General features: G+C 36.4%; 1 protein-coding gene across 3 annotated transcripts; it reads left to right on the top strand.

Annotated features, from left to right (window-relative positions):
• Nucleotides 1-3,328: 3,328 nt before the first annotated feature.
• mei4 (meiosis-specific, MEI4 homolog (S. cerevisiae)) lies at nucleotides 3,329-14,617 on the top strand. Of its 3 annotated transcripts, none has more exons than XM_043219245.1 (5): nucleotides 3,329-3,464; nucleotides 4,436-4,675; nucleotides 8,747-9,261; nucleotides 12,563-12,694; nucleotides 14,295-14,617. In XM_043219245.1, exons 1-5 carry the CDS (start codon nucleotides 3,434-3,436, stop codon nucleotides 14,505-14,507), a joined length of 1,131 nt encoding a protein of 376 aa, XP_043075180.1. In that variant the 5' UTR covers nucleotides 3,329-3,433; the 3' UTR covers nucleotides 14,508-14,617. The 3 variants fall into 3 exon arrangements, with proteins under 3 accessions (XP_043075180.1, XP_043075181.1, XP_043075179.1); XM_043219246.1 differs by lacking the exon at nucleotides 3,329-3,464 and adding an exon at nucleotides 4,248-4,310; XM_043219244.1 differs by lacking the exon at nucleotides 3,329-3,464 and having other exon boundaries at nucleotides 4,354-4,675.
• The last annotated feature ends 3,486 nt before the right edge of the window (nucleotides 14,618-18,103 follow it).

Raw genomic sequence — 18,103 nt, 5'->3', positions numbered from 1 at the left:
CCAAGAACTGCTTTAATCTTTTCAGCCTTTTAATAGAAATGATGTAATATAATTTCAATATAATATTTTGACGTTTGTAATATGTATTATAATTTATGTATATGCACCTATTTGATTTTGGTAAAATGTTAAGTTTGGTAGAAAGCTTGTGTTTACGTTTTAGATGTTTTATGATGACTCTCTGATCAGAGGTGCAAGCTGGAGTCTATTTGCTGGAGCACTTCAAATGACGACAGAGAGCTTACGTCATGCGATGCGATTGCGTCAAGGATGTCAACGTGACTCTGACGAAGACTCCAGGGAACTCGTGTGTCTATTTCTGTCAACATATTGTTCATTTTTTGCATCGCTTAACTTTTTAAAAGATAAAAAAATAAAGCTAGTGCGTAACAGTCATCACGCAATAATTTGTGCTTCTTCAATATAGTCCACGCAAAAACTTGTCATTGTCTTTCCTCATCACCAAAACGAACAAACAAAGAATCTGTCTGTTCCCACTGTGTAAACAGAATTCCTGAAAAAGGGCTAATGACATTTTGTAAGGAAGTCTAATCCAATTGAACTGTCTTGTTTTGATGACTGGAGTGCTGCATTCTGTCTGGTCCGTTTACTTCAGAGGTCTTCAAATGGGCCAGAGCTTTATGGAGTATTTCTGGTTATCGCCACTAAAATTTGGAATCACTTCCAAACAGTTTTATATTTTTGGAAGCAACTAAACCAAACTAAACTCAAAAACAAAGAACAATCTGTTTACCATTGAAACTAGAATGTAAAACAGTAATAATCTAAAGGATATGTTTCTTTTTTTGTTTTTTTACTTTTATCTGTGACTTTTGATCTGTAATTTCAAATATTCTTCATATTCTTGAGTTACAGGTTTATTTTCATGAATACCACGATAAGGCTATGTGGATCTTAGCCTTAGGATAGGTTTGGATTCAGACCCAAATGTAGAAAGTGGATGCACCTGTTGTATACTACTCCAGTTGCTTCAGTGATTACTAATAATGTAGAATAAAATACATTCATTTGTCAATTTAGTCCCCTTTTGTTTAAAGTTGCAACAACCACTGTCTCTACCATTAAACTCAATACCCCTTTTAGGTGGTTTCAAGATATTGTTACATGCATCAATGGCATTATCAAAGTCTGCACAATTCTGAGGCCTTCTTATGGCTATAAGCTGAATATCTCTAAAATACAATATTGTCAGAGATCTCACCAGCGCTCTATCACAGCGCACACCCTTACTACCAATCCAGTTGGTCATTACACTTAAAATATAGACTATGTAAGCATACGAAGTTAAGACAAGCACTCTTGTTTCAGAGTCCAATATGCAATAATCATGCATTCCTCCCCATGCATTTTAAAATAAATTATAAATTGACTTGCAAGACAAACAAGTATTTGACCCCTTTACAAAACACAACTTAGTACTTGGTGCCAAAAAACGTATTGGCAATCACAGAGGTCGGCCGTTTTCTTGTAGTTGGCCACCCCTTTGCAGATCCTCTCCAAGTCAGATTTTCTGTGGGATTAAGGTCTGGACACTGGCTAGGCCGCTCCAGGACCTCGGTGTGCTTCTTCTTGAGACACTCCTTTGTTGCTTTGGCCTTGTGGTTGGGTCAATTCAATTGGCATTTTTTCATATAAAAACTTGATATAATATTTGAAAAGTAGAAATAAATGCCTTGTTAATAGTACAATGTTATTAGATGTGCTAAGCTGTAGGGTTTTGTCCTAATACACTTTATGTGATCATTTACACTCAATATTATTGCATATTGTTTTATAATGTACTACAGTACTGAAGTATATCTGCCAGCTAACTACTATTTACAAACCTATTGATCGCTGTAATGGTGACTAATGGTGACTATTGTTTGTTGGTTCTGCTTGTTAACATCAGGTTTCTTCAATAAGGGAAAATCAACACTCAATGAATCTCTTAATTACTTTATTGTTCATTTTAACACTCTGTAGTGGGGACACATATAGATATTCATTTAACCCTGGGGATTTCGCGGTGTAGAATACAGCCTTCTGTTTGAGTAATGGCTACACACAAGTGACAAATATCAACCAGAATGCACCGTTTTAAAGAAAAACAGCATGTTACTGTCAAAATTTGACTTGTTTTTACCAGTGCAGTAAGATCAGTGTCTGCTTTTTACTTAAAAAAAGGAGGCACAAAAAAGTGAATTGTAGTAAATAGGCCTACATTTTTTTAATTATACAAATGAAATGTTTTATTTTATTTTCAGTCTTGTATTAAACAATTGAGTAAAGCATTCAAAAAAAAAAAAAAAAAAAAAAAAAAGAATTCATCACCAAACAAATAATAAAAAAATCCTGAATGCAATTTTCACAGTGTTTCTGACTTTACTATTATATTTTATAATAATTTGTTCATTTAATTATTTCATACATTTATTAAGAGAAACTGTGTAATTACTGCTCAAACATTAACCGCCTCTGAACCATAAAACAGTGTGAGTCAAGCGTTCTCACACTTCTGCTCCCGATGGCCACCAATATTTAGATCAAGGTATGTCAGAATTTCATCATAGAAATATTATCATCTGCACAAATTCATATTTTTGCGCAGTTTCTCCTCAAGATTCTCACTATATCAGATTATATGTGCCATAGAAGTTATTGGCATATATATATATATATATATATATATATATATATATATATATATATATATATATATATATATATATATATATATATATATATAGTTATCTGTATGTAATATAAACTGTATATATTATAAAACATGGTATAACATAAGTTATAGCTAGCAGTTACACGTCATTTCTCTATGAATGCACGTTAACTAACGATTTGTTGAAGTAATTGGTAATATAATATTTTGTACTAATCACATCAAACTACAGCAACCCTAAACAGACCTATAAAAGTTTAACATAATAAGAAACAGCGCCGTCTTTCGGCCTAACAACGCTTGACCGCTGTTTTGACTGGAGAGAAAAGAAACAGCAACCGTTGTTAAGACAGTAACTCATACCTTAATAATAATAATAATAATAATAATAATAATAATAATAATAATAATAATAATAATAATAATAATAATAATAATAATAACAACATAGAGAAAGCAGCCTTTTTAAATTGTGCTCATTAAAATTAAAAAACCTGTGTAATACGCTTTGCCTCGACGTGCCTGACCAATTATATGGCCGCATTCTGTCTTGTGTTTCCTTTTAATGAATATTCAGTAAAAAGGGCGGGGCTTGTCTGATATGTCGGTGGTTGACTGTTTAAATTACACTTTCGTCAATTAAATGTGATTTATCAATGGATTTAATTTTTTTTAATCAATGAATAGTTTGAGATGTATTAAAAGGGTATACTCTATGTAAGCGTCTCCGATTTACATCCTAATGTTTGGACAAGAATGGAGGAGAAATCTGCCTCAAGTTATGAAGGTAAATTCGTATTACTCAGTAACATCACGAGGCAGGTTAATGATATTTAATCTAGGTTCATAAACTTTAGTCACAACTGCTACTGAGTTAAAGTAATTATTAAATGGTAAAATGCGAACAATATGTTGAAAAGCCGTTTTAACTACCACCCCACATTAGCGTATCAGTTAAAAAAAAAAAGGTAAAATCGTTCTCTGTGGACATTAACGTAGTTATCGCCGTTATACTGTCGCGAGATTATCGGTGATTTCTGTGGAAAGAGTTCATCAAAGACCAATCGTCAACATGTTTCTTCTAAACGATGGAGTTTACTTGAGTTGTTTGAACTAAAGTTAGCGTTACATGTTTTTTTTGGCACCGCCTTAAGCAGGCCAAGTTTCATTTCATACAGTATTTCAAAATACTTCAAATAAAAAACAAGCGCAATAATGAAAGTAAATAAAAATGATTAAAAAAGTTAATTCAAACAGTTAATAATAAAATCTTGTAGCTATGGGTGGCCTAATAGCTAAAAGCAGTTTCTTTGGTATTTCTGACTTGATCCTAATAATCTGAATGGTCTGTTAGGTCTATATTCAGTTAGCATCTCTGTAGTGTACTTGCACTACACACTACACACTACACACTAGTGCAGCGCTGTCCAAACTCTGTCCTGGTGTCTGGCAGAGTTTAGCTCCAGCTTGCCTTAAAGTTTCTAAAATGCCTAGTAAGAGGTTGATTAGCTGCTTCAGGTGTGTTTAATTAGGGTTGGAGCTAAACTCTGCCGGACACCTGACCTCCAGGACCGAGTTTGAACCACCCTATACTAGTGCGTCCCATTACACACTTCTTCACTATTTTGATAGGGTACTGTGAAAAGATAGTTACACGCTCACTTATGTGGCTTGTTGTTGAATGAATGTATCAGTTGCTTTCAAAAACAGAAAGAAATGTCAGAAGTTCACTAGTTCTTGCTTATCTTGTCTCTGTAGGAGCGGTGAGCTGGTACATGAGAGTCTCTAAACTGGCCGTGGCCGTGGCTGTAATAAAGATCAGCCCATCGGGAGGAGCCAGACAGTTCATTGAATCTCTGGCTGACCGACTCAGACAGCAGGATGAAGGCTGGAGGTCTACAGCTCGAAGTCTCCATGAAGATGTGCTGCGTCTCAGACAAGAGCTGCTGCTCACCCGTTTACTGCTTAAGACGAAGAGTACTGAGGGGCCAGGGCATGGTAGGACTTTATATCCATCTGTTTCAGGCCTGTAAATTCAAAACTGTTTATTTTAACAAATTGTAAACGTGTTTAATTAACGTGCCTTTATCTGCAGAAGTCCTAAGAATTATCTAAATTACACGAATGCAACACTAGGTGGCTGTATGGAACTGAATATAACTGATAGGGTACACATCCACCTTACCGTGTTCATATTGTTGGGACAAAGAATTATGCGATATTGGTTTCAGTGCTAACAAGTAATTGTTAAATGTTTGAATCAATGTGATTACGTCCTTATCCATGACTCCTCAGTTTCATTAGCGCAATAGGGTTTGGTGTGATAATAAACATAATGCTTATTGATGTCATTGTATAGTATTTTGTTTGCATATATCTTTTTTGTGTAATGGGGATTATGTTTCTCTAGAAGGTGCTTCAACTCTATTTTTTATGTTGTGTATTTGCAATGTACATTTCGTCCTTATCTTATATTTTTAATCATTAAATCATATACTCATATACTCATCATTCATATACTGTATATTATATTAAGCAAGCAAAATGGAAATGGGGTGTAGAAAGTTTCGCAGATGACTAAATCATATGACCACATTGCATTTTGTAATGGAAATGCTATCCTTCCTGGATGGGGAAGCTGAGTTTACTCACTGTTCTGTCACTCGATATTTTATCATGCTGGGACACGCTGTGAGGAAGTGCAATAACTGGGATTCAAAACTAATTGCAATGAACCAAAACTTCAAATTGCAATGATTCTTGACCCTTTTTTTGCATAACTTTGTGTTGACGCAAACGCTGCATAACATGACTTGTCAGTTTCTGTGTTTATGTGTGACACTTGGCCTTTCGTGAAAGTGATCCAGCTTGTCAGTCGTGACACAATAAATGGGCTGATTTTTGCCAAAGAAGATCAGATCACAGGTGGATGTTTTAGTAAGCTCAGGTATATTTTAAGTGACCTCAGCTACCTCTGTTAGGGAGTGTATTTTATTTCACATCAAAAGAAAGTACTTTTGCACAAAACACTATATAGAAGACTGCAGTGTTAGCAGTGGTATATAACAGAGAAATTGTCATAAACTAAGAAAACTATTTCTTTCTTTCTTTCTTATTTTAACAATAACTAAAAGGTTCAAAAAGCAACTATTGTTGCTGGATAACAAGTAGAACAAGTACATAATTCAACCTTTAATCTAAACACATGTTACACTATAAAGGGTTTGAAGAGCAATTTCAGTTCGTGAATTTGTATTTGAACAGTGTTTCACTTTTCGTCCAGGGCAGCATTTTCGTGTATACCAAAATGTATTTATGCAAGTCACGTGTGAGTAAATCTGTCTTCTCATAGGTCAGAGTGCATCTGTTTATGTTGCGGGACTCTTTGGTTTCACTTTATTTTGATGGTCCCTTATGACCATTCTGTTGACAATAAATAACTTTGCACCTACATGTCAACTAACTTTCAGAGTATAAGTAGAGTGTTAGTAGACTGTTAGGGTTAGAATAAAGCTACCTATAGCCAGTAGGATGTCTGTTGGTAGATTTTCACAATAAAGAGTTGGCAGATAACAATCAGACAGTCTACTTATACTCGGATGAAAGTTAGACTTGTAGGGGCAAAGTTACTTATTGTCAACAGCATGTTCATAAGGGACCATCAATAAAGTGTTATCAATTCTTCTAATAGCGTTGGGAGTTAGCTCTGCTAAGCTATACTTCTGTATATCAGTAAGTGGGAATAAAGGCTTTTTAAGACAACATTCTGTTATAGAAAAATATTACAGTTTTTGTTAAAAGGCTTTCTTACAAGTTGTTTGTCCATGGGAGGGAAAAAAGCTAATTTGACATAATGTCACACAAAACTCCAAAAATGGGCTGGACAAAATGATTAATTATTAACACCCTTAACTTAATATTTGGTTGCACACCCTTTGGAAACCATCAATAAGCTTCTTACATCTCTTACCCAGAAGTTTGGACCACTCTTCCTTTGCAAACTGCTCCAGGTCTTTCATATTGGAAGGGCGCCTTTTCCCAAAATTAATTCTAAGGTCTCTCCACAGGTGTTCAATGGGATTTAGATCTCATTGCTGACCACTTCAGTACTCTCCAGTGCTTTGTTACCATCCATTTCTGGGTACTTTTTGAAGTATGTTTGGGGTCATTCTCCTGCTGAAAGACCCAAAATCCCGGACACTGGGCCCTACATTGCGACCCAAAATTCTTTAATATTTCTCAGATTTGACACCCAGTGCCAGAGGCAGCAGAACAATCCCAAAACATCTTAGAACCTCCACCATATTTGACTGTAGGTACTGTGTTTTTTTCTTTGTAGGCCTCATTCTTTTTTAGGTAAACAGTAGAATGATGTGCTTTACCAAAAAGCTCTATCTTTGTCTCATCTGTCCACAAGACGTTTTTCCCATAAGGATTTTGGCTTACTCAAGTACATTTTGGCAAACTGTAGTTTTGCTTTTTTATGTCTCTGTGTCAGCAGTGGGGTCCTCCTGGGTCTGCTGCCATAGCGTTTCATTTCATTTAAATGTCAACGGATAGTTTGCGCTGACACTGAGCCTGCAGGACAACGTGAATTTCTTTGATACTTGTTTGGGGTTGCTTATCCACCATCCAGAGTATGCTGCGTTGCAACCTTTCATCAGTTCTTCTCTTCCGTCCATGCCCAGGGAGATTAGCTACAGCGGGTTGCAAACTTCTTGATAATTTTGGACAAATTATGGATTATTGGAAAATATGGACAAAAAAATTGACAAAAGCAAATCTAGATCTCTGGAGATGGACTTGTAACCTTGAGATTATTGGTATTTTTCCACAATTTTGGTCCAATCTTGTGTGGCTTGTGTGATGTTCAGTGGTATTGAAAATTTAACATTGAAGATGACTCTGTTTAGCGAGTGATTTCAAACAGTGAAAGATATAGATATAGACACAGAGGAAGTTTTCCTGTTGTTATGTTGTGCATTAGCAACATATTAGTACGCTCTCTCACTGCTTTTTTGTGTTATTGGTTCCTTTGTGGCTACTCGAATATTTTCACTCAAGCAGTAAGTAAATTGTTTTATTTGCTTATTGTTTTATAAGTTGCAGTTACTTAATAAAACCTAGTAAGTATAACAGCTAAGTACAGCTCACTAACTATAACTAAGGAAAATATTGGATTTTACAGTGTGTTTATCTGAGCACGATAGCTGTGTTTATATATCCCTAATATCTAATATATATGTCTTTGTTTATGTATGTCTAAACAAGCTGAACTGAAGGAGAAAAATATGCCAGGTTCTCCTGCTCCAAACAGACCAGGCATGAAAATGACCCAGGACTATGTTTGATTTTACAGTTGTTGTTTTTTTCAATTGCTAACACGCGTTTTCCAATACTTAAAGTATTTTTTCAAAATTTTAAACACAGAAACACACCAACATCACACAATCAGCTAAACAGTACACTTTCTGGCTAAAACCATATTTTGTTAAATAAATACAAACTCTCCATTTTCAAAATGCCGAGTAACCTTTTCTATATATGCAAACTTTATCAAAACAGTCATTCGGTCAAAACACGTGCACTAGTTTTTTATCCAACAAAAACAAAGTCAGCCATAGCATGTAAACTGACAAAATCCTAACAGTTGATGACTTTACAAAAACCACATTACTTGTCGTGTTTCATTTCTACCTGTATATTATAGACAATATGAAAACATTTGGGTTTTTTTGTAATTTAGTCTTCAGTTTACGGTCAACTGAAAAACTACTACAGTATCTAAAACTGAATGTTGGTTTTATGTTTTTAATGTTATTTTGGTATGGGGTAAAGTTAAAAGAAAATTGAGTATTTTAGAAAGGTTTTAATTGACCGAATCATGTGTGAAAACACAATGAATTGTGGTTACAACAAATGGATGTTGTACTAATTGTGTTAGGGTTTTGAAAATGTAACTATAGTTTGGACAAAAGGATGTTAGCAATAGAAATAAAACTGTAATTGTAAAACAGTTTTTAGATTGCTACTCTGGACACTGACTGTGTCTGTGTTTTGCCTTCACAGGTCAAGAGATCGCCAGAGAGCTCTCTCAGGATGACCCTCATCAGTTAAAGGGTGGCTCTGGCTGTGAGTCACAAACACAGCTCACAGAGTGCTCACAAACACAGATATGTGTCGCCCAGGAACCATGCTTTCCTCCGACTCCTCCAAACAGTCAGAACTTTTCCCACCAGGACAGGAAATGGAAACAGGATGACAGGCTGCTAAAACACATGCGCTTCCTACGCTGCCTGAGTGGCTTGAGCAGAGGCTTTGAGTCATCTCTGTGTCCTGATGGTGACGTGGTCTGGGATTCGGTGGTGCAGTTGATGGATTGTGTGGTGGAGGTTTTCCGGCAGGCACATGTTGGACAGCCTCTGCATCACCCAGAGCGGCTGCATCATGCCACACGGGTGCTGGCACGGACCCTGAGTCGAGAAGGGACACAGCGTGGGTGCTCAGCGCAGCACTTCAGCAAAGTGGATGATCTGTTGAAGGAGATGATCAGCTTAATGCTCACCCAACAAAAACTCAATTCGGTAAGAAACAGAGGTTTATGTACAGTGGGTAAAACCTCTTGCAAACTAGACAAGAAGTGTGCCAGGAAACTTGTGGGCGTCACGCACCTGTGTGTCTTTCCTGCATGCTTAAGGCTGCGGATCAAAGTAGTAGTTTTGTTTCCTTCACCCTGTTTTTATGTGCATTTTAAATGATTGCATTAGAAACGAGTGATGGAAACACCAAATTGTGAAAAAAATTGGGTTAATGAGAATAATGCATTAGCAGGATAAATTCTTCTATTCTCATCATGTCATGTGGCTAACCGGCACACCGATCTCGTTCCATAGCATCTGAAATGTTGTTGTGGTCATTCTAAAATGCCATAGGAAGGTCTGCCATCAAAGTATTTTTGTATACTTGCCTCTCAGAACCGTCTTAACGATACCGTTCACGATAACGATAAATATATAGATCTGAAAATTGTTCTCAGTATTAAAGAATAGCATAGTCCACGCAATGCACAGAGAAACAATATTGTTGGAATCACTTTCAAAACGATTTTTTTCTAGCTGTTGAACAATAAAAACATTGACAGCCAATCGGAATCAATCTGGTTTGAGAATTTAAAGCAGCAGGCAAGCATACGCTTAGAAGAAAGCAGCTTATTAATCAAGTTAATCAAGATAAATCCCACCTAACCAGTTTTAAGTGAGCTTGAAACAATATTCACAAAAACCCATCATGATAAATGTATTTTCCTGTGCCCTTAGGCGGAAATATAGGAAAGTAGGAAATATACAAAATTAAATAAAGTTAGGGTTAATATATTGCATTAGTATTGCCTCCTTGCTATGGGAATTTAATATTTTTTTGACATTTTTAATCTTAGTTAAATCTTTTTTTCTCTCATGGAAAATTATACATCACTTATAAATGATTAAATACAAAATTAATAGTAGTTACAAAGAATGATGTTGTTTGGAATTGGCAAAATGTGCTACATTCTTAATGACAACAGTTTAAATGTTTAAACTCGTATGATATGTAAATCTATAAAGTTATTGTGCGTGCCTCTATGTACATGTTGAGTCAAATCAAAATGATTTAAAACGGGTTCAAGTTCTTGTGCAGAATTGATTCTAGCATTGTCTATGGGGATATTAAAATGTTAATAACAGGCTAGAGGTTAGAAAATAATAAATACAATATGTGGAGCACTCACAGTATCATTTGTCATTATTTAGCAATAATAATTAACAACATAAAAGAATGTTACTTCATGTAGTACACAAGAACCTTTTTTGCCGCTACAAACAAAAAATTTTTTTAAATAAAAACAACTAAATATGAATCAAATGAATCCATAAAATGCATAATATTAAATGCAAACCAGAAACAGTGAACACTCTTTGCCGCTGCAAGTTATTTATCTGTGGAAAAAGCACCGGTCTGCTTAGGTTCATAAAACTATTCAGGCACGGCAAGCACTACTGTATTTACATAGAAATGCATCATAAATTATAAGAAATTCACTGACTGCTAAAATGACCTTCTTTCTCAACTTGCTACACTCCACTACAGAATGTAGTGAAACAACTTTTGGCCTCCACTGACTTCAATCCTTTTGGCTGTGACTTCTGTAAGTTGCTCGTCACTTGCATAAAGCTAAACATATCTCAATTTTGTCACTGGACATCCCTTATGTTACCAGAATCACCATTTCTCTATTGAAAACAATGGGATTGCGGCTTGCAGCTTGATTAGATGGGTTTGGAGGGCCTTAGTCTTAATGGAACTTGTATATACAGAACCGAGAAATCCTGCACTGGTTCTGTAAACATCCTGCTTGTTCCGTAAACATTTGTTAATGTTGTTGCTATCGTGAGCAGAGGTTGCTGGTCAGTCAGACACGATCAGGTGTGTGTGTGTAATTCAGGTTGACAGATGATGGAAGTGAATCACGTTTTATGCTGCTTAGTTATCTATTCAAAATCGTAGTGGGATTCGTTGGAATATTCTGTAGTTCCACTGTAGTGACATCAGAAACAGTTGCTTGAGGCAAGTAGTCGTTATCGTGTTATTTAATATTTCTGATTGTTGAATCAGTTGATCTCAGTGATCTCGATGTGCCTGCTAGCTACAAAGTTCGCAACTGACTGATGCAATCTGTGATTGATCATGCTTGAGGATTCTTTACGCACACAGTAAACCCTTCAGTGTTAAATTAACCCTTCAAGTGTTTATTTAATCCACACCACAGTTTTAAAATTAATTAGTTTAGTAATTGAGTGATGATTGAGCATTAATGAAGAACACCTGCTGTAAACAAACTGACCCATCGAAAGACGGAGAAGAACAGAAAAATAGAGACGTGAAGAAAGATCTGCAGCTGATTTCAGCCTCAGCCTTGGATGAAATTAACTGGAAGAAAGAAAAATATTGTCATCATAACTGTGGTCAGTGTTTGCATTAGTTGAGCTCTTGAGCCTTTTACTAAAGTTCAAAGACATTTGTTTTCCGAGCATTGCAAAAATGTTTCACCAGAAACATTTGTGGAATACTGAATCAAATCATGTAGAAGTTTATGCTTTCTGTTTATAACTTCTGATAAGTAAGCATTCTTGGTTTAAGGCTGTCTGGTTTTAGTATTTCTGGTTAGTTGTTTTTTTTTTTTTGACTATTAATGGAAAACAAATCCTGTTTACAATTCAATTCTAAACACACCGGGAGTATTAATTTAACACTGGAGGATTTACATATCTATGCCTCAGATATGACCGGTGTTTGCAAGTCTGATCAAAGCTGTACAATATAGGATAATAGCACACAAAGCCAAGAAATGTCGCAAATGATAATATTGAGGAAGAGACAGTCTCTGATGAAATCTGTGTGACAGTGTTTGTGTGATTTATATGAAATCTGTGATGCCTCAAGGTAGCTAGCAGGCAGATGGTTAAGCCAGTCTGTTTCTTGGCTGGGGCCCCAGTGAGTCAAACACTAACATTTATTAACACAGATTCCAAGGAAGGACAGCTGCACCTTTTCATGAAGGATGGATGCTGTCATTTTTACCAGGCCTGATCTATCCCAGAAAGTATCCTACCAAAATATGTTTTTGCGTGTGTCTGACGACTCCTTCATTAACTAAATGCATTCCACAAATGATAAATGAATAAAGTGCATGAAAGAGAGTAGCTTGCTATAATGTTTTCATTTTTTGATTTGATTTATTTATTTACCAAACGCACCATATCCAGTTTTACCAGTCCGTTTATTTCATTATGGATGGAATGGATGTTGTATTTTGGAGGGTAATGTGCTGTCTCTTTCTGCTGTTAGTTCTCAGTCCACGGCGTGCTGTCAGAGTGTCTGCTGGCTCTGGGAGGAAGTCCTGTTGTGAGAACTGCACTCGTTCGACTCCTGATGTCTCAGATCATTCAGCTGGCACAGCAGCTGTGGGACACTTGTGAAGTAGGTTACACCACACTACACCTAGAGATCACTGTAACATTTTTACCAAATAAAACATTCTCCCTATAGAGGGGCTTTCTAATTAGTGGGAAGTTCTTCAATCGTAAATAACGGTTCACAAAAGTACTTAGAATTCATAACGATATAACTTCATCTTTGCAAATAATTTGACGGAATCTGAGAAAATGGTATAAATAAACTTCTGTGTCCACCCTTAGAATAAATATGTTTCTCTAGAAAAGAAAGAGAACAACAAATGGAATATAACAACATAAAGGTAAATGAACTAAAATGCATTTTATCACAGAGCTTCATTCTAAAATTGTCTTTTGTATTGAAAATTATTATTGAAAATTTTTTTTGGTTAAATAGAGCACAGAAACAGACAGCACAGCATCTAAAATATAACTTGCTTAATATTAATTTGGTTATTGTGTTTATTGGTCTGTTGTTGAATGAAGTGTAATGTTTGCAATCATGCAGATATTCGAGAAACACCACTCTTGCTCATGAGATGTAGATTAATGCTATCACGTTATTTATATTAGGAACAAAAACTCATGAGGACATTTTTTGCTTTCACATCTGCTACGTAAACTTGTACCAATGCGCACAAATCTGTCGTAGTATGCTGCTTCATAGTGAATGTATAGGGTTTTTGATTGTGGGTGACATACTTATGTATGTTTGTTCACCCAAACAAAGGACAAGAGAGAAAAATAGGATCTGATCCATACCAGGTCCCAAAAAACATCTGGACAAATCTGAAGTTAGCACAGACCTTACCAATCTTAACATTTAAGATCTTTATTTCTGTATCTATAACACCTTTATGCAAAATATCATTCACTTGTGTTAACTAGCTTACCGAAGAAAAATGGGGAAAATTACCCAATTAATATTGTAAAATATTCTTATTTCAGACAGTTTTATTAGTAACCTTTTACAATAAGGTTCATTAGTTAACATTATTAACTACATTAGTTAACATAAACTAAGAATGAACAATACTTCCAAAGCACTATAGTTGAACAAAAAGCACTATAAGTAATCTCAAAGCCACCACTCAAAGCAATGCAAAGGCAGAGACAGACAATCATCACTGTAGACCGAAATGTTGCACATAAGCTATACGGATCCATTCAGAATCACTAAACTCACTAAAATACAAATACAAATGTAGACATTCTGATGAAATTATCAAATGAAGAAACTCAGAATCTATGGAAACTCTGATCTGAGATCTGAAGGCAGGTCAATGTCATTAGTGAATAGAGTGAATTTGGAGCATCTGATGCCCATATGAACACCACTGATACTTTCATTTTATTTTGGTGTAAACGAACGTGACGCAGCTAATATTGTAAACCCCTTATATTCTGCTGCTTATAAGCATATTTACATTAACCATTTATCCAAACTGCAGCTATATTTAAATGTTAAGCAGCAAGTTTATTGGCTCAGCACGTTGCCCCATTAAAGCCTTGATCTCATCTTTGGCTTAGGCTTTGGCTTGACCTCTACAGTTTTTCCCAGCCCTTACTTATTACGAATATTGCAATGTTATCCGTTTTTTCTCTACCTAAATTATTTTGTGCAGAAGTCTAGAGAGGAGCTGCATCATCAGGTGGACTGGATCTGCTATGAAAATTCATTCTATGTGTTCTGGCTTCTGGAACATCTTGCCCAGGACAATGATTACAATGCGAACAAGGAGCTTGCGATCCAGCTGGAAACCAAAGCATTTTCTCTCGCAGATGAGTTTCCCTTGTTCTCTTTGTATATGTGGCGGATCGGAGGTCTCTTCAGATGAAGCCTCACTAATGTCTTTTGCTAAAATATTTGCTCCTTTCAAAATCTCACTTTCCATGAAGTGCCTTCATGTAAAAAAATAATTATAATAATAATTCAATTAATAAAATTTTTACCCAGTCAGTTGTTGAGCTCTTTGGCTATTTGTTTTAATTAATCATATGTTGAGGTCACTGTAAAGTGTATATAAAAAAGAACTAAGTAAATATCAGCATATTAAAATGGTTTCTGAAAATGGAGTAAAGGGTGCTGAAAATCAGGAAATAAAATTAGGAAATAACTAAGCATTAACCCTCAACCTAACCTTACTCCAGGTACCCACCTTACAATACTTGAACAGTCTTAGGTAGGTACACTGTAAGTACACGTAATATAAAATAAAGTTTAAGCTGTCACGGATCAGCCAGACTCTCACAACCAATCACAATCATCACTGTCACTTGAGTTCTAAGCACCTGCACCTCACTCAATCATCCAATCAGCACAAGTATAAAAGCACAAACCTCACCCTCAGATCTTGTACCAAAAACCACCTACCTCCTGTGTTCCTCCTAGCTCTCCAAGTGTCTCCATCTGGAGAGGTGTGTGCTATACCAGTCATCCTGCAAGATACAAAGACCTGTTACTTCAAGATCATCTACAGTGAAACTGTAGGGACCGCTCTCTTACCTGAACCATTCTCTGAACCATTAATCAGACTAAACAAAAGAGTTAAATAAGAAAAAAATCTAAAACAAACATTTATAAACGGACTACACAATGCAGGAGCATTTTCCATGTTAGTATTTTGTATTTATCATAGTAACTGTACTATTTGTAACCTAAAAAATGTCACATGTAATGTAAGAGTGTGATGGAAAAAAATGGATCCAAAAAAAGTTTTTATTAAAGCGCATAAATAAAACTGGAACAGGGTACTGAACACCAGCAAATGGGACGCCTGACAACCACAGCTCCACCAGCCACTAAGATTAAGCTGATGGTTAGGAAACCAATGCAGGTTAAACTGGAACAGAGAGGTAACAAATCAGAGAGAGAGTTCTCAGATGGCTCTCACAGTTCATTGGAGAGTTCTACCGCCTTAAGAGGTTCTGCAGCAGAAGCTGCCACCTCATGAGGAGCCGAAGAGAACGCTAAGGACATGGGAGGTTCTGCAGCAGAAGCTGCCATCTCAGGATATATAAGTTGAATCAATGTTGAACTGAACTACAGCTCCACCAATAATAGGATTAGAGCTGATGGTTATAAACCAAATTGAATTTCATTTATAATTGACATCTACATTGCAGAGAGAGAGACTTGGCTTGAAAGTTCATTGAACAAAAATGAGTACTGAGTTTTCTGCACAACTGGTCAGTTGGAACTGGAGTGATTTTAGAATTGATTCATTTTGCAAGTATTATTTTCCTGTTTATTTCTATGGAGCAGTTTTGACACAATCTGTATTGTATAAAGTGCCATGTAACTTAATTTTTTCCTTATGTGTGCAAGGAATTGAAATACATATAATTGTTTTCAGTTTCTTCTTTTCAAGTTCTCACCATTACATGGTGTGTTTAAACTTTTTTATTTTTACTCTCCTACTAGACTTATTTGAATTTTTTCTGTGCCTTGTCTGTGTGTGCATACAGCCCTGTTAGAAGAACCCTAGCTGCCATGGATCCAGAGACAATAGAAAGCGTTCTATAGTCAGAGCTGGTTCCCACACATGTCCTAGTCTTTTATCGCCAGACCTTCAGAATGATGTCTGGAATCCATGGTAGCATTCATTGGCCAAGGCCTGTCCTTGAGGCGTTTGACCAAAACGTCAAACAACCAGTCACAGTTCGCTTCATTCAGCGTCACAATTTGGGGCATTGAAGTGTCACCACAATAACAAACTTGTGTAAAACTTATTGTAAATACTCTATGTTGCAAACGTTAAATATTTTTAATACTTTTTCAATTCTAGCGTTTTGTTGATCCTTATAATCGCTCTTGGTCACTGGCATAAACTCGATGGCTTTTTCCTTTTGTGAGGGGTTTGGCATCATGGCAACTTTGTTCTAGGTAGAATGTTAAAAAATACGACACACACATCTCCCAAAAATCCTGTATAATTCAATCAATCCAATGACGACTTCGAAACTTTTGTGTGCAATATGCATCAGACATTTCACCAACGTTCCATGGGAGTGATGTCTGAGGCTGAGACTACCCATGACCTCAACTCAGACTGTATCTTCCTCATCCTGTCCTATCAGGCTACCTGAATGATCTCAAATGGAATATTGTCTTCCCCATTGCTCTCCTCTGTGGTCTATCTTCTCTTGTCTCTAAAAAATCCTAGCTGCCATGGATCAAGAGACATGGATCCCATTGACTTCTCTGTCTGCCTTGGTCCTTTGAAATCCAGGTTCTGCCATGGACTTCCCTCCATCACTGTCTCCTTTACTCCTCAAGGCTGCTTTTTCCCTCCAGTTCCTCCCTCTGGTTTTTTCTCTGTCTTCCGTGTCCTTGTCACCATTTTAGCCCCACAAACCAACGCTCTCTCTTGGCTTTCCAGATTTTCTGTCACCCTGGACAGTTGTTCTCTCACTTCCACTCGGGTCTGCACTTATTCTGGCTCTGCCTTCATCAATTATTTGCCAGGTCCTGCCCAGACTGTCTGCCGAGGCTCCACCTTGGTTTCTTCTCCAATTTACACTGTCCATGCTGACATTACTCTGCCTAGACACACACTTACAAACTTCCCTAAGCACTTCTCCTTGAGGGAATTTGTGCTGCCAACTTTTTGAGTTGCTGTGTTATGTTTCAGTTTATTACTGTTTATTTTATTAGTGCTTAATTTCAGTGTAGTCCTGTTTTCCCGTTTACATTTTGTTGCTTTCATCCTGTAGTACCACATTGTTTAAGCTGACAGAAAAGATACATTTTTTGCTGTCCAGGTCACTGGATTATTTTGCTGAGGCAAATTCAATGCTGAGCTTTATTCTACCACATGCATTTTTAAGTTGGGTGTGGTGGTGGTTGTTTGAGGTGTGATGGTGCGGCAAGCCAGCAGACACAAAGACAATGGATTCGAAATCCATTGGGATATCCCAGCACAGGTTTGAAACTTGCTGACTATGCAGCAATTTATAGTTCTTAATATTGTCCTATAAGTTCACTTGTGACTGTGCCCTTCATCTTGTAGTGCCACAAGAGCTTGAATAGCAGTGGATAGATCATCATTTTAAAGTGATAGTTCCCCCTCCTATCATTCCAAAAGCATAAAGCCTTTGTCCTTTGGAAGACAATTTAAGATATTTCAGTTGAAATTGGATAGCTGTCTGAGCCTTCTATACACAGTAAGTTCCTTCAGATTCAGAATCAAAAACTCAAAATAGTGTTAAATTAACACTGAAGCAGAGTTAAAGTTAATGAAATAATTAAGTGATTAATTAAGTGCTGATTTTGCATTAGTGATCAACACCTGTTGTTAACAAGCAAAATCACTGAAGAAAAGATATATACAAGAACTTCAGCCACAACCTTAGATAAAATCAATTAAAAACAAAAGATTTCAGCAGAAGAGGATTAAAAAACTCCACAAACAGCATCACTAGTTTTAACCAG

The sequence above is a fragment of the Puntigrus tetrazona genome, chromosome 20 (assembly GCF_018831695.1).
Source record: "Puntigrus tetrazona isolate hp1 chromosome 20, ASM1883169v1, whole genome shotgun sequence".
Taxonomy (NCBI): Eukaryota; Metazoa; Chordata; class Actinopteri; order Cypriniformes; family Cyprinidae; genus Puntigrus; species Puntigrus tetrazona.
The sequence above is the reverse complement of the archived record's forward strand: the minus strand, read 5'-3'. Positions and strand labels throughout refer to the sequence as shown.

Coding starts and splice junctions, on each gene's coding strand:
- mei4 (XM_043219244.1), top strand. CDS start 4,363: ATGTATCAGTTGCTTTCAAAAACAGAAAGAAATGTCAGAAGTTCACTA. Junction 4,676..8,746: donor TACTGAGGGGCCAGGGCATG/GTAGGACTTTAT, acceptor TTGCCTTCACAG/GTCAAGAGATCGCCAGAGAG. Junction 12,695..14,294: donor AGCTGTGGGACACTTGTGAA/GTAGGTTACACC, acceptor TATTTTGTGCAG/AAGTCTAGAGAGGAGCTGCA.